General features: G+C 35.2%; 1 protein-coding gene across 1 annotated transcript in view; it reads right to left on the bottom strand.

Moving 5' to 3' along the window:
• Nucleotides 1–1,760: 1,760 nt before the first annotated feature.
• LOC149801629 (protein AF-9-like) overlaps nucleotides 1,761–24,261 on the bottom strand; it is a 33,291-nt gene continuing 10,790 nt past the window's right edge. Inside the window, exons 2-4 of the mRNA XM_089956819.1 lie at nucleotides 4,399–4,587; nucleotides 2,307–2,527; nucleotides 1,761–1,874 (exon numbers count right to left, since the gene is read on the bottom strand). Of these exons, the coding sequence (XP_089812945.1) occupies nucleotides 1,761–1,874; nucleotides 2,307–2,527; nucleotides 4,399–4,587 (524 nt within the window). The remainder of the gene's footprint in view (nucleotides 1,875–2,306; nucleotides 2,528–4,398; nucleotides 4,588–24,261) is intronic.

The raw sequence follows: 24,261 nt of genomic DNA, 5'->3' as shown, positions 1-24,261 counted from the left end.
TCAAATGGATCATAAATACATCCTAATTTATACTGCACATTATTTATTAAATTTAACAGTACAATGTCATTGCGACATGGCCTATGCTTCAAAAAACTGAAAGGGTGGGGGAAAGTGCTAATTAAATGTTAAGTTTTAAAAATGCAGAGATAACAAGTTTAAATTTGTTGGGGGATAAACTGTTCTAAATCAACGTTAACATGCATGCAAAACAATTTAAATTATAGAGATGCTAACATTCTATAAAATGTATATAAATTAAAATGATTGAGGTAGAAAAGAAATCACACAAGGACAATAATGTGTATATTACTAGTTTTTATAATGTAGTTATTCTAATATACATTCCTGGGGCAGAGCAATTTCCAAGGTGTGCATTGACACATACCACTGTTAGACTGAAAACCTTTGTAAATTAAGTTGTTTTGATATTTCTAACAGTTGCTGAATTACTCATGTACTGTTTAGATTATTTGGACATACCATAATGGATATGTACAGATCTATAACCCTTGACAAGGTAGGAATTTTTGTGGAGGGGGGTAGGGGGGCAATACTCCCTATCTGGTACATGAACATTTCCTAATGATGATGCCTAAGCAATGACCTTAAAGGCACTACTCCCTATCTGGTATATGTAAGGATATTGGCTAAGAGCAGAAAGTTTCATTACATGTCTAAGAATTCAAAAGTTATGTTGCAGAAAGGAAAGGGTCAATGGATGGATAGATGGAAATAAATCTATCCCCAATTTTTAAAAAAACAATGATATGGGCTTTTCAAAGTGAAATGGTTTGAATTTTTCAAGCTAATAAACTACAAGGATTAATGCTTATTCTGCGTTAATTTTGACTTTTCATTTTCTTTAAATATTTTTCTGTGTTTTAGCTAAATGATGGGAAATAATGCAAGGAAAGATAATGCAACTTTAGAGAATGGATCTGGTAACTTGCAATATACATTAGTATGAAGTATACAATTTTTTAAATGAACTGAGAGATAAAACAAAATTCTAAGGAAGATATACATTTTAAACACATACTACTACAGTACTTAATTTGGAAACAACACACAATGTATACAAATAATACACAATGTACACCAAAAAGTGTGTGTGTGTGTGTGATTTGTATTTTTAACATAGTTTTAACAATTTTTCATTAATATCACTATGATGTCTGCAGTGAAGCAGTTTATAGTGATGTCTAGGTCTGGGGCATCATGCCACAGGCATGTAGCATGATGTCCCACCCAGTCACATTATCCAGGCTGATAAGTCCTAACAGTAACGTCTTACTGCTGAGCACGTAATTTAGCTGCAACACCCGAATCTTATCCATGTTAGAGCTTCCTTTGTATTCCAAAAAGCATATAAGACTGAATCATATTTCCTACAAATTCTTGGAATTGGTCAAAACATACATCATTTATTAACAAATGAAATAAACAATTTGATTGGATCTTAAGCAGCTGAATTTGATATACTGCTGAGTAATCAATTTAAATTTAACAGTGGTACAGATCATTCTAGTAGGACGACCAGACAAATTTGTTGAGAGACCCAATTTTTAAGTCTGATTGTCCAGTGGCAACTCTGCTTTTTAAAACATTTTCCACTCCTGCCCTGATAGTTCAGTTATGTCTTATCTGGCCAGAAAAAAATTATGGACGTAGGATAGGTAACCTCTTTACTTTTACAGATACTAGAGATGGCAATAAAATCCAGGACTGCTGAAAGCAAGAGTGCAACAACTTCTCCATTATACCTTTGATGAGATTGTGGAAGGCTGCTTCTGTTTCTTAGGAGACTCAGTTTTTAAAGGTGGCCCAAATAAATCTGCAGGCTGGGCTTTTACAGGGGGTCGCACATGCACCTGCAATGGAAAATCAATGAAAGATATAATAATTATTCTGCAAAACATGGTCTCTTATTTGTGAATGGCATTATGCTTCAGCAAGAAAGAAACAGGACATCTTAAATTTCAGGTTGGTTCAAACTTCAGGCATAGTTACATTACTTTTAAAGTTGAAAACAGCAATCGATGGAGAGAAATATTTTTATTTTAAAAATCTTTAACACAAAATCATGTTGGACCTCTACAGTTTAACTCATTAACCCCTGGCACCTTGTTGATGCATCGGGAGGTAATAACCTACTTCTTAGCTTTGTAGCCTCAAGGTCATTTAAGAGACACTAAAGTGGGTGGTATTATAGAAAGGTAGACAAATGTAGTTCTGCAATGATACCAAATAATCTGGGAAAAAAGAAAAGAAAAATAATTACAGGTCAACTTATTCTTACATACCCCTCCAGCTTTGATAAGTTTGTTCTTAAATTCATCTGTTGGGTTTAAGAAGGTCAATTTTTCACACCGAACATAATTGACTGGCTCGTACATCTGCAGAAAGAGATTATAGTTGAACTTGATCTTCTGTGGCTCCTCCTTGTTTTTAAAGTAGATCTCAATCGGCATACCAAAGCCAGCATATCCCACCTCAGACACATGGTAAGGAGGTTCTGTCACCACTGGAAAGGATTGAATGAAAAACTAGTTAGGGTTTAACTACATCTTTTGATCTATGTAGAGAAGTTTCTGCAGTTTTTATTATTGGATTAAAAATCAGATCTGCTTATCAAACACAAAAAATGATACTTTGCAGCTTCTCAAACACGAGTACCACAAATGGCACAGGATATGCCATTGTTATGACCTTTCCCCTGACAACTAGAACTATTGTATGATAAGGTACAGACCTGGCCAGAGTTTCATCTGAATATCTTGTATGGTATAGTGGTTTTATAAAAAAGTTGCACTTGCTTATCCTTTCTTTTGACCTTGCCTTGCAGCAGTGAGAATCACTGAATATGCAAGACACTGTCAAGTCAAGGTAAATGAAAAAATAGTTAAAGATTTATTAAAATATGCTTGGTTTAACAGTTATACCTATACATGGATGGAGGTCACTGATTTATAAATTCCACTGAGGCAGGCGGTGTGACCACAGTTTCTAACATTATTGCCTGTCTGTGATAATAACTAGATAAAGCTTTTTGAAAATATCTTCAAAATGTTCACAGAATTACATATTTCCTTATTGATGTTTAGGCAGGCGGCATCATTATAGTGTGCCACATACTGTTTTTACATAACTGGCTACCATTTAATAACAAATTTTGAACTGTTCAAAAGGTATACTCAAAACAAGGTTACAGGTCATAGAACTGCCACAAATTGCTATGACGTATATATGGACAAAATTTCATGATGATATTTCCAATTATGTGCCAGACAAGGAACCATGCAACAACTGAAAGATGGGCATATCAAAATTATCCTTTAGAACTGGAGAAGGGAAAACCTACTGTTCCCACTGAAAGATTCATTTAACTTTAAATGTATGGTTAGCAAGATCACGAATATCTGCATCACGTGAGTAATGATCCAGTTGCATTGACATGATGCATAATTGGCTACCATTTAATAACTATATATATATATATATATATATATATATATATATATATATATATATATATATATATATATATATATATATATATATATATATCCCAATAGTACTGATCCAATTACATGATATCATAAATATCAGTATCCCAGTTGTAATATTTATATACTATAAATTCAGACAAAGAAGTACAGGCACTCCACCAAAACAAAACGAATATATTTAGGCGTTCTGCAAATTGGTTATTGTTGTTGTATGTTTAACGCCATTTGTTTCTAGCACAAGATGGGCTGTAAATGGCGGCCAGCATAAATGGTGGATGAAGAACCCGGGAAAACTACGGAAAGGACGACTGACCCACAAGAAGCTACTGGCACATAGCCGTATTGGCCTAACCCGAGACTCGAACCCAGGCAGACAGAGGTGAGATGGAAATGATCTGTAACGATGAGCGCTTTATACCACTTGGCCTAGCCTTCTTGGAAAAACTTTTGCAAACAAGTATTAGACTGAGAGACCATTAAGTGCAGTTTCTGAGAGCATTATTTACTTTTTTGTATTACTTGTTGGATGCCATTTATTGAAAACTTGATGATGATCTATAATTTAATCATGCAGACATTTTGCATGAACACATATGTACAATTTAAAGTGTCTCAGGAACTCCTGTAAAGTTAATCTAGGTCTCTGACCAACTCCACTAATTCTAATATGAACCCAGACCCAAATCATAATGGACAAACCAGTATCCGGATTTTACTGCAATAACCAATTTCCATCCGTTTTGCTTCTATTCATTAAGTTTCTATTTTAAGGGTCAATTTCGTAAGACTTACGGTCAAATCGTAAGGGTTGGCAGTTGTGGAGCCACTGGAATTGTGTCAAGCAGTACCAGAATGTAAATTTGTAAATTGTTTTATGAATACATACCTCTACGAGGATTAGCATAGGTGTCATGCAGATGAAAAACCACCTTCTCCACAAAATAAGTTATGTTGAAACCTTCTGGTGATCGGACATATACTGTCCAGTCATGCGTAAACCCCTCTTTCGTTGGTTTGCCTCTCAGGCTTGCCCTGTGACCGAGTTCAATCTTTACTTGAACGCACTGCGTTATATCTGAAAAAATGTTTTAAAAAAGTAAAATTAAACATTTTCATCGAAATTTAAATTAACACTGAACAGTGATGTGCATACTTTTAGGTGTAGCTATATACATTCAAGTCACTAACTGTACCACCGATATGCATAATAAGCAGTTGTTACTTAAATTAAGTATCCTCCCAATCAGATACTACCATCCCCACAAACGGTATCCAAATGGGCTCAATCAAAACACTTAAACTATATTACACCTGTCCAAACCACTCCAATAATACACCTGTATCTTAAAGCGTATAACTTCCATCTTACAAGCTATATTGGGATGTGCATAACATCCAACATTGATGAATGACGTCAATTTTTACTCTTTTTATTGAAAAGCTCTGATACAGATGGTGATAATTAATTTCATGAGAAAAGTTGATCGATAGTATATGTAAAACGAAAACATAAAGAGCTGTGGGTCAGTGCTGCTAAATATATTTGGCGTGGGTGTGATTTTTTATTTTAAACGTAGTTTTAACAATGTTTCAGTCATATCGCTACGATATCTGCAGTGTGACAATTTATAGTGATGTCTAGCACTGGGGCATCATGCCGCAGACATGTAGCATGATTTCCCACCCAGTCACATTATCCTGACACCAGTCCGACCAGTCCTAACACTAATCTTTTAATGCTGAGTGCCTAGCGAGGCAGCTGTTAACAGATTTGGTTAATGCAGTATGAATGATCCAAGGTAATATCTATTTATATTTGTTATGACAGTTTAACCTGTTTTAAAAAAGTCCCTTAAGGGACCTCCAAATTTGTGCCAACTTTGGCTAGCTATCCCTTATATATACAATATATGCAACTCAATTAAAAAAGGATGACAAATGTTTACCTTCATGAGCAGATCACATAGTAATGACACTTCCAATTTTCTATAACAATTCTCAGATAGAGAGGTAATATCAAATAATATAGTTATCGGCTATTGTTTCATATGTTTGCCATTACACGATTAAATATGGTCCACTCCCCTGATGTCTACACTGAAAATTAACAGTTTTATGTGTAATCAGCCTTTTTCATATAAGATCAGCATGTGTTGCCTTAATAAATGTAAATGATAGACTATTGTGCAAAACGACGATATTTTTTATTATGAAATAATTTTATACATGGAAACTATTCGTTATAGATGTACGAACTTATTTTAGGTAGATATGAATTGAAATACTTTCCAAGATTTAAATACTTTCCATGATTTAAATACTTAAATACTTTCCAAACTACTTTCCAAGATTTAAATACTTAAATACTTTCCAAACTACTTTCCAAGATTTCAATACTTTCCAAGATTTAAATACTTTCCAAGATTTAAATACTTTCCAAGATTTAAATACTTAAATACTTTCCAAACTACTTTCCAAGATTTAAATACTTTCCATGATTTAAATACTTAAATACTTTCCAAACTACTTTCCAAGATTTAAATACTTTCCACGATTTAAATACTTAAATACTTTCCAAACTACTTTCCAAGATTTAAATACTTTCCATGACTTAAATACTTTCCAAACTACTTTCCAAGATTTAAATACTTTCCACGATTTAAATACTTAAATACTTTCCAAACTACTTTCCAAGATTTAAATGCTTTCCAAGATTTAAATACTTTCCAAGGCCAAATTGTCTTCACCAGTAATAACATGATTTGTCAAGAATAGTAATGCTGAAGTACTGAGGTGATGTGAAGTGAAATTAAGTGTAAACCCCCCTCCCCCCCCCAAGTAATAGGAAGACGCTATTGTATATATGCAATATATCACTGCATAATATGTAAAACGAACTTTCTCCCTTCAATTACAATTACTTCTATTTACCTGCAAATCACACATTTCTTGGATTAGAAGGATGGCAGTTATACATAGTGGAATGTACAATGAATTTGTTTGGACTGTTAGACATGAGAAGAAAATTTAAATTACTCAAATATTTAGTATAGATAAAAATTATAGTGCATAATAGCTAACTAGGCAAGAAAATGAATGACTGTTCAAGTTTAATGGAGAAGATATGATGTACATAAACTTACCAGGACAAATGGCAGAATGTAAAGAAGATATTAAACACGTTGTCTATATGGAGTGCAGTACCAATAGGAAGCCAAATGGCATTGAAACTAAACCAGCTCTAAATTATTCACTCATGTCATAAGATACAAAATTAAATCATTTGTTTACTTAATTTGGAACTCAAAGAGAAATAAAATAAAAAAGTGAAATATGAATACAACATATTCCTCTGGGTGAATTAAAAATGAATGACGTCTGTAAATTGAGCATCGCCTTGAACACTGCATATAATCATCTTATAATTCAGAGAAAAGTAAGAATTTATTTTTTTAAAGTTTGTCAAATAAGTTTAGGAATCAATATAATGAAAATTTATAATGACAACCAAATATGTTTGGGATGGATGTCTGGAAAGTCTGAAAATATTTACTACACTAAGTGTCTTAACATTGGAAGAAAATATATATGAATTAATCGAGAAATAAGAACTGTGAATATTTTATCGGCCATGAAAGTTAAGCGACGTTACCTATAGTTGTGATTTATCTGATAAGGACGCAACATTTAAGGAATGAAAATCATTTAGAGAAGGTTATATCAATACAAACTCAGAAATATATCAATATTCGACAGTGAAACGAATTCCGAAATGTTTACATGGTCGTCTTTATTAAATTAATGTGCATCAGACGTAATTGCGCTAAAGCAACAGGCCCTGGTAAAACACATTGTTTAAATTAACTTACATATGTATATTATAATTGTTAGAAAACGAATAAGCATGATACAGGGGCATTCCATGACATTTTCTTCTTGTACCACGTGCTCGAAATAAAATATGCCCAAACGAGGAAGAGAGATAATCCAGCCAGTCATGATGTTATGTTAAATTTATCTACAAAGTAATAAAATAGTAAATGTAAAATATTAAAATAATTAGAATACATACCATAGTCCTCCATTTGCATATAATCTTTAACTGAGTAGTCCCAATATTTAGTTTCCACTTAGTACGCTGTGTTGCTATCTTCGAACGTAAAATGAAATCTCCATATCCCCTTATATAAGCTTATGCTTTATTACTAAGTGAATGTACACTTCCTGTTGTTATGGGACAGTTGGTTTGATCTTTGCTCATGTCAATTATTGCTTTGAATTAAAAGTTTGGACACTTATGTCGGTGAGAACAAAGGGTGTCATTGGTTGAGAAACTTCATGAGAAACACCTGTCATTTCCTATCATTAAACAGTACGGTATACATTAGCGTGCTTTACCTGTTCGATTACAATACCCTATTGGCATCATTCCTAATTGGTAGCCTCGCTAATTTTGATTTCATCTGCTAAATCTGACCCTCAAACAGGTGTCAAACCAAAACTCAAGGTATATTCAATTAGCGTGTAAAGAACATCGCAAAGTTTTGTAGTGATTGTGACGATGATGTCGTAATTAGAAAAAGAATTTACTGTTTATTTTCAGAGCTATTAATTGATATAGAATATAATAGTTCTTTGCTCATGAGTAGGACCACAATCAATCCATCCATCGATCCATCCATCGATCGATCGATCCATCCATCCATCCATCCATCATACAAAGTCTTCATCAAGTTCTTATATTTTTAATGGACATGCAATTTGACAATAAGGTTACTGTTGCTGTTAGAACACAAGCTGTACTTAAATTTTGGACAAGAGGGTTCGTATAGTTGCATACGATGTACCAGTAAATAGTGCCTTTAAATAACAACACCAATAATAATATTAACAATAGCAACAATCCTTGAATGTAAACTATCAAGTTTTTTAAATTCACAAATTAAGATGTATACACCTTGTTTGCTCAGAATCTCAGAAAGAAAAAAAAATCTTTAATGTTAAGATTACTATTTGAGTATCGGATATGTGAGCTTACTAACCCTTTAGACTTAAAGAATTAACCAACTATATGAAAATAATTATTACCGAAATTGCCTCGAACTCTAAATTGAGACAAGATATCCTAAACTCTCTAAGAAAGCAAATTGACAAACAGCTATACTAAGGCATAATAATAATAATAATAATAAGGCATGGAACAAGGTAAATGCATGTAGACAATTTATCTTTTAAAATTATTTTATTCTACTTTTGGCTTAAAAAATAATTTTCCAAAAACCCTTCTTATACAGGAATAATCAGGAAACAACACAGACAGTCCGATAAATCACCCAACCCCCTCCAATATATGTTGATAGTGAAGGAAATAGTGAAGGACGATAACCCGAAAATCAACATCATCACGGGTGAAGGGCTGATTTATCGGTCTATATATGACTTAGATTATGCTCGTCCTTACAAACAACGATGCAATACAACCAAGCACACAGAATGTACACCACACAAGGAAACAGTCTCTTGACTATGGGAAAGTTACTATCTCATTCAATATCACTATAGGAAAAGGGAGGAGAAGCCAGGTCTTAGAATCAAGGTCAAGAGAAAGTGTGTGTGTGTGTGTGTGTGTGTGTGTGTGTGCGATTTTGATTTTTTACGTAGGTTTAACAATTTATCGAAAGAAAGGGGAGTACTATCGTAAGTTCGTAGCAAGGAAGGATTAGGGAACCAGGCCCACTACCAGCTCGGGCAAAGGGAAGGGAGTACAACTCTAGCCAAGCTACATGGGTAAAAAAAAATACAAAAAAAAAAAAACAAACTATAATACATTTGATAGAACACCCCAAACACAGTTGGGAGGACAGGGGTACATATGCCATAACAAATTTAGAAACATTTGTTGTCACTTCCAACTCCTAACCAGCTCTATATGCTGGGTTCGGGCTACGGGGTGTCAACAACATTAACACAAATAAAATAATAGGTTAATGAATGGTATTTGTTTAACCCAATAAAAATGTTCGAATAAAATCAATGAACTTCAAGTAGTCGTTAGTATGTAAATTAGCTAAATGGGAGATAACTGTGTAGGATACATCATGTGGTGAATTCCGCGTGTAGGTAGATGAGTAAACATTTATCAGTATACAGTTCGATCTAATATAATATTGTAATATTTGGCGATGAGAGGATTAAGAAGTTATTACCATTCACGATGCATTTATTTGAGAGTGGTATGGACTGGAAAGCGGAGGAGGGGGAATATAACCGATTCGTATGTTTTAAGAGGCTCGTCCTTATTATATATAATTCATGAACAATTAGCACGAAATGGTAGATATAATAATTATTGATATAAATCCTTAATTTGATCTCATTAAGACAGCACTTGATTGAATGCTGGTCCACAAAAACGATAGGCTGAAATCAGATTACAGAATAGGTAAGAAGCCATAAAGCCATTTGAAGTGCTGCTTTCTTACTAACACCAATTATAAATGAAATTCCGATAACTATTCTTTAATTAGACACCATACGCATTATGTAATATCTAGTTTCAGATTAATAGACTTATAATGAATTTTAAGTATAGAATACGAAATGGAAGTAGTACTATCATTCGAATTTTATCAACATGTCTTTACTCGCTTATAAGACGAGTCCAACTGTCGCAAATATAGACCCTGATCTGCATGTGCATTCTGATATGGCAGATTTGGATCTATGTTGTTTGCAGTTCGACTCGACTTCATGGACTTCAGAGGTAAATTGTTTTTAAAAAAAGAAGAGCCGATAACTTTTATGTCTAGCCTAGCAAAATTCATTTCCCTATTTTATTAGCTGCTACAAATATTATACTTTAGACTAATTCGGGCTGACTTTTTCGAGCACATGGGAGCGGTCATTTTGGTTTGCTATTAGTACTAATATTAGTACCCTTACTCGTACCTCGTGGACAGGGTACTAACATGAGCATATACTTGTTAATGGAGCAAGCCGGGTGTGATTTACATCCGGCGCTCTTTTAGCCTAATAATAACACTTTAATCATATTCCTTGCATGAAATCCCATAAATTGAGTAGTCCTCTTATTTAATACCGGAAGTATCGAAAATCATTGTAGAAATAGTTGTAAAATCTCGTTTACCTTTTTTAGCCGATATTTTCGTTTAGATCGTCCGCCATATTATTTCAAATAATGATTACTTCCGTTCTCAGCCTCGTTTGTTTGTGTGCCATATAAGGACATTGACGCCATATTTGGAAATGTAAACAAATCATAGTAAAAATATGGCGCCGTTTGGGTCAGAAATTCTGCGCATTAAAAGTAAATACGATTTATCGGCAACTTTGAAATTCCACCAAGAAGCGATTATTCGCACTTGATTGATAATAATCTAGCGTAGAATATCCAAAATATGGTCTGGCAAGCCTTACGTACAAAAGGGGTCACGGCGAGAGTCTCGCGTTATGTGTCATTGCGGACAGGATAAGGTTAGTGTAACCATGCCAGTTTATTTTATCGTGTAAGGGCTTAATAAATTCAAAATAAGCCAAACTTCTTTCACAACATGATTATACCTATGTAGTTGATTTCTACACTGTTTGTTTTTCTGACTTCAGTGTTGATTTTTTTTTGCTCCATTACATGATATTGGATCAGTTCGTAGTCTCAACCACAACAAATCAAGCTGAGGCTACGACATCGTAGCTAGTTTGCTATCTGCTTAGATCATGCACAGCTTCCACAAGTACAGTATCCAAAGAAATTTCAGCAACAGTACACGAAAATAACAGAGGCATGTCAACATTCTGTCCATTGTGATTGTTGCAAATACAAACAACTTCATCTTACACCTGTCACTCTCTCAGAAGTTCATAAAATATGTGTAATCTCCAGACTGCGCGTTGTTTGTCAGATATATGGACTTTACAAAGAACTTTGGTGAGCAAAACTGGGCGGTAATTTGTGGCCATTGCACAGTCACCTTTTTAGAACATGCGGCATTTATTTGACAGAGACCAATTTGGGGGGATTTTGCAAATGTCCAAAGATTTTTGAAAGAGGAATTTAAGCATTGGTTCCAACTTTGAAGAGACCCTTCCGTTGGCTTAGTGGTTAGAGCGTCCGCCTCAGATGCGGAAGGTCGTGGGTTCGAAAACCGGTCGAGTCATACCAAAGACATAAAAATGGTACTAACAGCTGCCTCGCTAGACGCTCACCATTAAGAAGTTAGTGTTAGGACTGATCTGCCTGGTGTCAGGATAATGTGACTGGGTGGGACACGATGCTACCTGTCTGCGGAATGATGGCCCAGTGCTAGACACCATTAAAAACTGCCTCACTGCAGACATCGTAGAGATATGACTGAAGAAAAAAGGTTAAAGCTGCGTTAAAAATTCAAATCACACACACACACACACACACACACACACACCATCTCTGAAGATAATTCCCTAAGTATGTTTGGATGTATATCACTAGGAACGTAAGGTTATAAAGTTTTAAACATCATCCTTCTTTTTCAAAATGTATTTGTTTAAAAAATGTTCCCGTGGTTCTCAACCTAACAGAAGGAAATATTTTGATAATATTATATATTTTAACAAAAACTCATTGAAGGTAATTGTTCCGAATTTCGAAACCATTAACAATAATGTGAACTTAATTTATTTATTTTATTCTGATGTGAAATTAATAAAAGTAATAATTACACTTATCTGTACTTATTTAATTATATATCGAATAGGTGTTATCGCCTTTCCAAAATTATAACACGGTGATAGAATTAGGTGGCATGAGACAGTTTCGTAAATTGGCCTCTTGCAAATTTCTTAACTCAAAGCTATGGTGTGACTCTTTGAGGTATTATTGTGTTATTATATTTAAATAAATTTATGAAAAATAGAGATAAGCAGTTTTATTAATATTTTTATTATGTATAATTCACATATCTACAAAAATATTTTTTATTGGTGTGGTCCCTCTCAGACTTGCATCATAGAATGGACCCTATAGTGCCGAAAGTTAAAGTATTTTATGTATTTTTGTTTTCTCCCATTGTGTAAGTGTTTTTATTAGTTTTATTAGAATTTCGTTTTAATTAATTTTGATCTAGGGTTTTTACACCACCCTACTCTAGTGTTTTGAATCTCCTTGACCCTGGCTGGTCTTGGAGTTTTAATACAAAGAGTTATCCTTGCCAGGGACCAGTTTTGTCCGGTGTTTGCTATATGTGTGTGCTATTTGTGTTGTAAGTTATCCATTGGTTTTGTATATTTTTATGGACTGGCTATTTGAGATCCATTTCCTTTAGTTGTTACCTAATTAGGGATTCCGTTATGGCTCGGTTAGTTCGGCGGTGGCAATTCATGTATGTACCGTGCTTCCGGGTCGTTAGGAACCTGTAGTATAATTTAGTGTATGCACTTATGTAGTATGAAATATAGGAAGAAGAGGTTTGAGATAAGTGTTTGCATGTTAGTCGTGTGCATGTTGTGTGTATATAATTCATATAGTTTACTAGTTTGTTCTGTGTTCCTGTTTTTGTGATGTTCTTGTTGCTGGCCCTACTTCTGGGGAGATCTGGTACTACCCGTACTACCACATGTGAGTCCCGTAGCATAGGCGTCGTACCATCATATGCCAGTCTTGTCTTGTATCTGTAATTGATGTGTCATTGGTGTTGGGTAATGTGATAGTTATGCGGGACAGGGAAAAGAACCCAAAAACAACAACACATGAACGTCTAAGGTAGCAGCAGAGAGAGTGAACAGACCATAGAATTCCGACAAAACAAATAAAACAAACAAATAAATCATCTCGTAGAAAGGTCAAGATTTTACAAATGAACTTTTCCTTGAGATGTTTTATTTCTGTAATGACCGATTGTACTAATAAAACCTCAGTTCGAAATAGTATCTGAAAAAATAAAGTACTCTACGTGTTTATTTATTTCTTGTTTATTTTTTTGACGACCAACGTTGGTAGGTACCCTCTCTGCTGCTCCTCTTCTGCTGATATTAATTAAATTATTATGTTATAATAAAATGATACATCCAGAATCTCATACTGCAAGAACAGCACGAGAACGATTAGAAACAATTAAAAAATTTCTTCCTGTCAGAGACTCATTTAGAAAAAATCTACAAGCGCAGCAAGAAGCACGAGTTGAGTATGAAGAAGACACTAAAAAACTGTTTAAACCCGTCACTGCAGCTACTGAGAAAGTTGCAACTGTCATCAAAGAAGATCTTCTTCCGGTATCAGAAAAAATAGCAAGAAGAACTAAACAGGCAAAGAAGATTTTACGAGACCTTCCAACTGACATAGCTGCGGCTCAACCTCCACCTGTTGGTGAGGAAATACTTGAAGGTATTGGAGAACTTCGTACTGAAGTCGCCGATGTGAGAAAAAAACTTGCATCTAAATCCAAATCAGGAGGAGAGAGCTTAAAATTAATTGCAAGATTTAACGAAGGAGTTGTTGAGGAAATTAGAAATATTGAAAGAGAGAAATTACCTGAGATGATATCAAAAAATATATCTAATAAATCTAATTTTTTTAAACCCTCTCATGAAAAAATAAGTAATGATAATTTTATTAAATGGATATATCGCGTATATTACAATAAAAAACAAGCTAGAGGTCCAGAATTTGAAAGACTTAATGAAGAAGTAAATAGACTTAAAGGGAGACGGGAACAACCAGAACAAGAAGAATTCTCCCAGTATCAGCTTCCTCCACCTCTGCAACAAATAGAACAACAGCAATCTTCTTCGCCGCAGCAAAGGTTGAAGTCGGAAATTAAAAAGGCTAAAGAGTCACTTAAACCATACTCCTCGAAGAAAATTCCTTCACCTTTACGTAAAATTTCTGCACCGGATATAACATTTGCACCGATAGATTCACCACATGGATTTCGAGAAAGTGACTCACCCCCGGCCACCACTGAAGTACTTACTCCGGTAATGCAACCACCAGTATTTAAAACACCTCAAGATGAACCTAAAACAGGACATGGTTTATGTCCTGATAATATCATCAATGACGTATCACGGTTAGAAGTTCTCATAGGAGGAAAACGAGCTGGAAATAATTCACCAGAAATAACCAATGAAGCAGCTGATATTTGTCGGCGACTATTTCAAGGTGGTATCATGGATATTGGCGTTTACCGAGAACTTATTGATGAGCTCGTTGATAACTAGTTGTTAGATAAATCGTAAATAAAATAAGATAATAATACATAATAATCATCGTAAACCCACACAGGTTAGAGCGGTAAACTCACGATTACCAATCTATAGTGTTATTTACGGAGATGGACTTGGTGATGTTATTCAGGGATTATTTACAAGGATAGCTCCAAAAGTAGCACCTGTTGCAAAACAATTATCGATGAAGGCTATTGATATTGTTCGTGATAAAGCTCCTGGTGCAATTGTCAATGTTGCTGGTAAGGCGTTCTCGGCGATGAAAGAAAGACTAGCACGATTATTGCGACGAAAACAACAACCACCGGTGAAACTGGCAAGTACTGAGGTGATGCCCGCAGATGTCAGTAAAATAATAAATCAAGCTGCAAATCAAAAACTAGCAGCGTTAGCAGATCAAGGACTCGGTGAATCTGGAAATAATATCTCAAGTTTGATATCCGGAAGTGGAACTTCCCGAAGTGGAACTTTCCGAGGTGGAATTTCCCGAACGCGGTAATCAACGTGTTAGACGAAAAATAATTATAATAAAATGTTCAAGCGCGTATCCGACACAGCATTTGACATGGAAGCACCCGTCCTTAAGGATGAATCGGTACGTGATTATCAGTTTTATTCTTATGACGCACGAATGCCAGATCAACGTGGAAGAATTGAACTACAAGTTCATGACACAAGTAGATACTTTTTACCCGCTGATGCTTTTCTTGAGGTAGAAGGTAAAATTATAAGAGCAAACGATGCTAATTACGCAGATGCAATAAAAGTTTGTTTTGTCAACAACGGGATCATGGCACTGTTTGATAGCGCCACTTACATGATCGATGGAAAAAATATTGAATCAATTCAGAAAGATGTCGACGTTGCTACAACAATAATAGGATTAGCAAGATATTCTGATGATTATACAAGATCAGCAGGTCCTACAATGATGTTTGCGAAAGATAATACCGGTCACCCTGAAAGCGATCCGTATAATATAAGACGACCAAGAAATTTTGCAGGAAACGCTGATCTTGATGTGGCGCCAGTGGTTCATGGTTCTAATGAAAATTTCAACTTGGGATTTGCAGCGCGTAAAAATATGTTGCTAGGAGCCGATAGAAGATTTTTATGTACAATTCCATTATCGCATATTTTTGGATTTTGTAGGAATGTTAGAAAGGTTATTTTTGGAGCTAGACACACGGTTGTTCTTGTGAGAAAAGGTGATGATAATGATGCTCTGTGGAGACCTGCTGGTGATGCTGGTAAAGTAGTATTATCGAAACTTTCACTGTGGATGCCGGTAATGACTCCAACGATCGCAGAAGAACAAAAACTGATTTCTTTCATGGACACTGGTGGTAAGTTCTTGTTGTCATGGTTAACAACAAGCACGGATAGCATGCAAACTAACGTTAACGGTCAGTTTACATGGCATATAGCATCACAACAGGGTGTTTCTGCACCACGACATATTTTTATTGCTTTTCAGAACTATGATCGATTAGGTAATCAAGAACGTACTCACATGATATTTGACAAACTAGGTATTACGGATATTTCCTTACGGATAAACGGGCAACAAGAACCAACAGAGAGCATACAACTAAATTATGAACAGAATAGTATAGGACGTGCATATCATCGTTTAATATCATTTATGGGACGTGATCAAAATGTTGATACTGGGTTGCAAATATCACAACATGATTTCAGAACTTTATATCCGATTTATTATTTTTCATTAGAACATCTTGATCTATCAAAACAATCTGTCGTTGATATACATCTCAAAGCAACATTAAATACCGGTGGTGTTGATTACAGAGCGATCGCGGTCATATTTAGCGATAAAGCCATGTTACTTGAAGGTGGCAGTGGTCGAATGAGGGTCGTTGATGCACCGGTGGAAAATCTTTAATCGTGTTATTTAGAAAAATATATTTTATATAAAAATGTCGTATAGTCATGTTAATGTTACTCTGACTTCGGGTCAGGTAAAAAAGCTTCAATCAAAAACCGCCAACAAATGCGGAACTAAAATATCACTAAAACGAGATCAGATTAGTGGTGGTCCAAACAAATTATCGCTGACAAATAATCAGATTAAACATTTCAATAAAGCTCTAGAATCAAAAACTGGAGTTCAATTTCATCTCTCCCCGAGCGCCATCAAAGACATGGTTAAAACAGGTGGTATATTTCCACTACTTGCGGCCATTCCGGCATTACTAGCTGCAGCTGCTCCAGCCGTAGCAAAAGCGGCCGCGTTAGGTGTTGCTGGAGCGGCGGGTAAAAAAATTTTCGAAAAAGTTACTGGTGGACGATATAACAAAAAAAAGGGACGCGGTCTAAGATTGCCAGGATCTCGTTGGGGGAGAGGCCTAAGGCTTCCAGGATCATTTCGTTAGACGTTCCAGCATCAAATTTTGATTTACTTGATGCTGCTAAAAAATTAAAAATATCCGCCTTTAGAGGTGTTTTTATGCGAGATCAATTACCGAAACAACCAAACAAACTTGAAACAGGTATTATTAATCTTGACAAACGTTCCGGACCCGGTACTCATTGGGTATCATACGCGGTTGATCCGCGTGGAATTGTTTATTTTGATTCGTACGGGTTAGCTCCACCTGTTGAATTTATCAAGTATGTCGCACCACTCCACGCAACAACCAGAGGTTCCAAAGTTTGGTATTCAACGCTACCCACACAAACAATGACAGATCCGCCAATATGCGGCCGTGAAGTAATTAATGTACTCGACGCTATATCAAAATCATCCAGGTCGCCACATAAAGTCGTGCACGATTATACAAGCAACCGATTTGTTGCGCGTAAGGCGTTTTAAACAACGGATCTTATTATAATGGTTGACATCTACGGAAGATCTTCTACTAGTAAGAAAATAAAATCCGACGTTGATCTGTCAAAGTATGCGACTAAAGATGACCTTGCTGATATCATGAACCTGGCTGGAGTTGACCCAGATGAAGTTGTTATTTTTCAGGATCGATATGGTAAACTAAAAACTAGCAATATCAAATGGAATGATATAGTCCGGCGAGTACTCGGTGCAGTTACGGATAATATTCCCGTGTTTACTGACGGTGGTAGAATCAGAGATTCAAGTATGTCACTTAAAACCATCAGAGATGAAATTGCAAAAAGTGTTGCTAATCGCGTAAGAAACACCGGTGACACAATGACAGGTGAACTTAGCATGAACGGGAACAAAATAGTAGCTGTAACAGCTCCAAAATCTGACAACGACGTCGCAAACAAACTATACGTCGACGACGTGGATGGAAAACTATCCACGCTGCGGGCCGAATATGATGTTCACGTAACCGGTTTTATAAGGCGTCGAAGAAATTTTCAAAAAATCGATGATGCCATAAATAAGTTCTTTGGAACTCCTTCCGTCATCGATATAAAACTTTCTGATATCAAAACTGACCTAGACACGATCAAACAAAGACAGCAAAACATCGTAGCGGGAATTCCTGAGATTGTCAACAAAACAAATTTAATTAAAATTCCAGCTGGAATAACTCCCGGGCATATCGCAAACATCGTATGCACGGTATCATCGGGATTTGCAACATGGTCGCAGCAAAATAATACTATCAAATATAACGCAACAGTCACTGGCGTGTACAGGCTGTCCGTGTTTAGTGCTGCAAAATTTGAAATATTTACAACGTTTCCATGGCGTCATTCCACAGACAGGTTTTCCGGGGTTGTATCTGTTATATTAAATATCGGATTCAAAGAAATATTTATTCTGGAAGCAGATGATAAGAAATTAACCGCAACATCCTTCTGGTGGTGTTTGGAATTTGTAGCTGAAACACCTCAATTGGTTACTGCATAAAAATATATATGGACGGTGCACAATACAGATACAATAAAGCGCGTGAATGGCAGGCGGCGCTAAAAGATCAAGTCGATCAATATACAGTAAAAGTAAAAAAATATCGACGACGATTGGTTATCGTTGATGTGATTGTTTATTCAGTATCCGCTGTTGTTGCTGGAACCGGTGTAATATTATCAGCGTTGACAACGATGGCACCAGTAGCTGTAACTATTTGTATTTCAGCAGCAACAACTATTGCAGGTGTGCTTAATATCATCACAAAAAAAATATGTACTTGTACGAACGAAAAATTATCCGATTACAAAATAAAATTACATACAGCGACGGTAGCATACTCGAAATTATCCTCGTTGTTATCAGCGAGTCTCAGTGATGGAATTATATCTGATTTCGAATTTTCAATGATAACCAAAATATACGACGAAGGTATCGGTATTAAAGATACAAGTATCAATAATGACAGAATTACTCCAGCAGATCGTGACCAACACAACTCCGCCAAAGATAACGATGATCTCGGTAAGTTCAATTAATCCTGAATTTAGTGTTAATTTTCCCACTGCAATTCCAGTAAAAGAAATAGCACTAGCACAATTACGAGTATATTACAGCTGGCCAAATATCAGATCAAAATCATTTAATGGTACACCAGCAAATAATTCGCTTGTATTTGCTAACAAGAACAAACCCGATGGAACACCTGACTGGGTTGTTGTTGGAATACCAACCGGCAGTTACGAGATTGAAGAGATCAGTGAGGAATTTGCGCGTAGAATAAAATCAATAACAGGAAAAGAATCAAAAATATCAATTAATGTTCATGAACCCACCCTGTCCTCGACGATTGAAATAAACTCGCCTGATTACGTAGTTGATATTTATAAATCTTCAATCAGATCCGTGCTAGGATGGCCTGAAATTCCCCGGGTGTATGTAGGACCACCAGAACCAACGAGGGGTGATTTTACGTCAAAGACCAGTCTTCGTCATGATATTAAAATGAGTTCAGAATGGCTAGATTACATAGAAGTAAAACCAGGATGGAGGGGGGGAGCACCTGTATATGATCCTAGAGCTCTTTTGTATAATCTTAATGAACGTGTTATTGCTTTTGATATTGATTCTATATTTGCTTCAATAAACTTAGACCATGAAATACAGGTAAATAATTTACGTGATAGTTTTCAAGAGTATTTATTTGATTCAACATCTGCGCGCGATAATATTATTAGGTACATAGAAGTTTTAAATTATATAGTTAATTCTTCTGAAGTTATCTATAACAGAACTAGAGATATGGTTCTTAAGTCATCAAGCGATTATAAAAAATCCTTCGCAGCCAAGTACAAAATACCCGAAGCTGACATTGTAACGTTTAAGTTTCCTGATTATAATCCGGATAAATTAAGAAAATCTGTCAGTGATGTCATTGATGAGTTTTTTCCTAAAATACTCCATGCATGGAGAAAACTAGCACCATTAGCAGTTGTTCTTAGACATGATAATGATCCACACGGCGGCGGAAGACACATATCTCCGGGAATCGTTAATATAACACCGACGGTCGCGGTCAATCTGGTTTGTGACGTAGTCGATGGCAGCTATCAAACAGATCTCGGAAGATCAAATCAGGCTCAACAAGGATACATCCTGTACACGTTCACACCACAAGTTCCCCCTGGAAGTTTAATCGTGCAAGAACCAACTAATCCTGTGTATCTGCTGTGTCACAATAATATGTTAACACGAATAAATTTTAAGCTCACAGACCACCTTAATCGCTTGATTGACATACGTGAAGAAGAGCTTGTAATAAATCTGTATGTAAAGTCGTAAGACTTTTGTCGTAAGACTTTATCGTAGATCTTTATGTAATGGAGGGTTTACCAACTCACCCATCAGAGTTATAAATAAATAATAATTCAGAAATAAAATAATAATTCAGAAATAAATAATTTGTAAAATTAAGAAATTTGTACAATTTTATGTTTTTGATGGGGTAAATGGTACTCAAATTAAGAAATTTGTACAATTTTGTAAATTTGATGGGGTAAATGGTAGTCAAAATTAAGAAATTTGTACAATTTTGTTAAATTTCAGTAAAAAAACAAATAAATCATCAGTAAAAATAATATTATTAATAAATAAAATTAATTTATAATAAATAAAATTTATAATAAATAAAATTTATAATAAATAAAATTTATTAGGAACAATTTGACAAGGTTAGAACTTTCTTGATTTTGACTACCAATACACGTGGTCAGCGTTGACATGGACCCCAGTTACCAAAACTTTCATTTTCATTATCACCAGTAACGAAGTTACTTTGGATCGTTTCACCAGTAACGAAGTTACTTTGGATCGTTTCACCAGTAACGAAGTTACTTTGGATCGTTTCACCAGTAACGAAGTTACTTTGGATCGTTTCACGATCTGACATAATTTTTCTTAATAGTCTTATGCGAGTACTAATCGTTTTCTTTGCCTCATACTCGTGGGATAATAACGATTTAATTCTTTCTACGGCGGTAGAAAGAGGAACGAACTCCTTCACATGATCATCTTCTACGGTAGCTAGCGACTGAAACATTGCCGATTGAATCCGTTTCATGAGCCTGTATTCAGATGATAGTGTGTGTGTCCCCTGGGTTTTACGTTCTTGTAAAATCTCAAAATCAGAAACTATTTTTTCAGGATTAAGTTCATCAGATATATTAATTCCATCTTTTTTCAATTTTTTAATAGCGACAATTACATCATTGATATTTTCATGGTTCATTTTATAATATATGAATCTTTAAAATAAAAAAAAAAATATCCCTAGAACACCTATCGAGTTCGTCGGGATGTTTCAAGGACAGCACAAACATATAACTTAACTAAGGTACGCTCAGCAAAAACCCACCGATAATAATTAATCCAGTGGGTGATACGAAAAATAGGTATCAACCACAAGTCAATATTGTGGTTGGGAATTTTGCTGAGCGGGGGGGGGGTTTTGCGGTTCCCCCCACTATTATAAAAATCGCAATTATGCGTAGACCACCGACAAATTGTCAGCCATGGGGGTTTGATCCTGGACCGCGAGCGTCACAGTCCAATACCATACTGATCGAGCTATCAAACCTTGTTACGAACATATGTTTTGGAAGTTAATATATAGTTAGCTATATAGCTAAGGAACCAATATTTACACTAAACAGCGGTTTCTGAATAATAACAGTTTCTGAATAATAACAGTTTCTGAATAGTAACAGTTTCTGAATAATAACAGTTTCTGAATAATAACAGTTTCTGAATAATAACAGTTTCTGTATTTATAACAGCGGTTTTCCTAAGCAGACTGAGAATCAATAACAACAGTTTCTGTATTTATAACGGCGGTTTCTGAATAATAACAGTTTCTGAATAATAACAGTTTCTGAATAATAACAGTTTCTGTATTTATAATAGCGGTTTCTGAATAACAACAGTTTCTGTATTTATAACAGCGGTTTTCCTAAGCAGACTGAGAATCAATAATAACAGTGGCATGAACACACACCTGCAGGTCGATTACCATGACAACGGTTTCTGTTCCACACACAGCTTCCTACGGATCAATAACATTATCATGATCTCTCGTAATGTTGTATGATGGGGAAATATTTAAAAAACATAAATAATACTTCTACGAGTAATTAATTACGATGTAATTAGTTAAACTGACTAATTACGATCATAAAAAATCAAAAATCTACGAAGAAAACTATATATTACAAAGTAATCTCCCTTTTATATAATCAAAAATTCAGTAGTGTATGGAGGACCTACTGTGACATAAATTAAAAAAATTAATTCAATGTGGTGATGATAGTTAATAATGTGGTGATGATAGTTAATAATGTGGTGATGATAGTTATTGATACTTAAAGATAATTTTCTGTTTATATTTTTTCGAGAAAGCTGTTTTATATATATTTTCTGCGACTTTTTGCACTGAAGACGGATTAATATCAAAATATTTAGCAGCTGAATACATTGAACGAAATATAATTACTTTGCCAGTTTCTATGTTTGTGGAAATTACCGCCCTCTTTCCGATTGTCTTACATCTTCCTGTATTTCCACGTGTATTATTCTCGCTGTGAGAGATAGCTTGTAAATTGGATAAATTATTGTTTTGAGTATCCCCGTCAATATGATCAATAACAAGACCGTCATTGATCATCCCATTATGACACTCATGCACAAATCTATGACAGAAATAATGTTTCTTCCCAACTGTAAATCTAAGATAACCATGATTATTAATATGACCAACTGGTTTTTTTAACTTGCAGTGTCTGATGATACCATTAATATTTGATTCATAGTTTGTTATGACAGGATGTGGGACAAATATATTTTGCTCCATTATAATAATATTATACGTTTAAATCATTGTTTGTCTGAAATCTTGATATATAATCCCTCACGGATTTTATAGCGTTTTCACCGCTATTATTTTTTTTGTCATAATATCTTTTAAGTTCTCTGAACCGTTTTCCGCCGCACTTCCCACATAATTCTGTCTTTCCTCGCACTCCAATACCACACCGTAGACATGGTATTGGTCCTAGACTTCCTCGTCGTATGTTTTGTGAGTGTATCCAACAAAATTCCCTTCTACAGGATTTGTTGCATCGATTTACCGAGCCGATCATCAACCATCTGCATTGGGACATTGTATATATATATATATAATTTTCTTTATTTAAATATTTGTTTTAATTATATGAACGAGTTTGAGAGATTATCCCAAACTAGGCCTGTTAAATATAAATTCAACCTTGACAGATTATCTTCTGACTTGCCAGTGCGAGATCTGGTTGATCCGAAAAATAAAAGTTTGATCTCGAAAATTCACGACGCCAAGAAAGAATTTTACACGGATGGTGCATCTCATACATGGTCAACGTTCAAGATTATACGCAACACTGGCAAAGTCAGTGTCGACAAAGTCAAGGACGCTACAATGAATGACAAACGAGCGGCAACTATCATTAACTACATCGCTGAATACGAGGGCAATCAAAAATATTTCTTCAGAGTAAAATTTATTGTATTAACAGAAACAGGTAGTTGGATTATCCGTGACAAATATGATACTGTCCTTGGTAATAATAAAACTATCATATTAAGTAAAAATTCCAGACCGGGTCTACTGACAGGTATTGACAAACCGTATTATGAGCGAGCATATCCTGTAACGGCGGTTATTTATGGAATTTATGAGATAAATAAAAAACCCAACGTTGATAAACTAGCGCCGATGAAATTTTCAAGGTTAAATTGTGTGGCTGAACGAGTAATAGAACACTTTACAAACGCGATGCGTGGAAATGGATTAACTGATTTAAGGCGTGAAAAAATAAACTCGTGGGCTGATTCGGTTAAGGATACCGGTGCTACAATAAAAGATGTTGCTGAGTTAGGAAAAATATTAAAATTTCCAATAACCGTAGCGACAATAACGGGAGAAGTACTGTACCAGTCGAAATATAAATCGAAAGGAGCTCCAATAAATATTATCGATCATAACGCGCACGCATGGACTAACGCGGTAACAATATTTCCACGTGATCGAACTGTTAGATTTTACCCCCCAGACAGTATGTTTAATTTTATCAACGAAATAAG

This window comes from Sinohyriopsis cumingii, chromosome 4 (assembly GCF_028554795.1).
Source record: "Sinohyriopsis cumingii isolate HCF-2022 chromosome 4, ASM2855479v2, whole genome shotgun sequence".
In the NCBI taxonomy this organism is placed as follows: domain Eukaryota; kingdom Metazoa; phylum Mollusca; class Bivalvia; order Unionida; family Unionidae; genus Sinohyriopsis; species Sinohyriopsis cumingii.
This window is presented reverse-complemented; position numbering and strand designations above follow the sequence as displayed.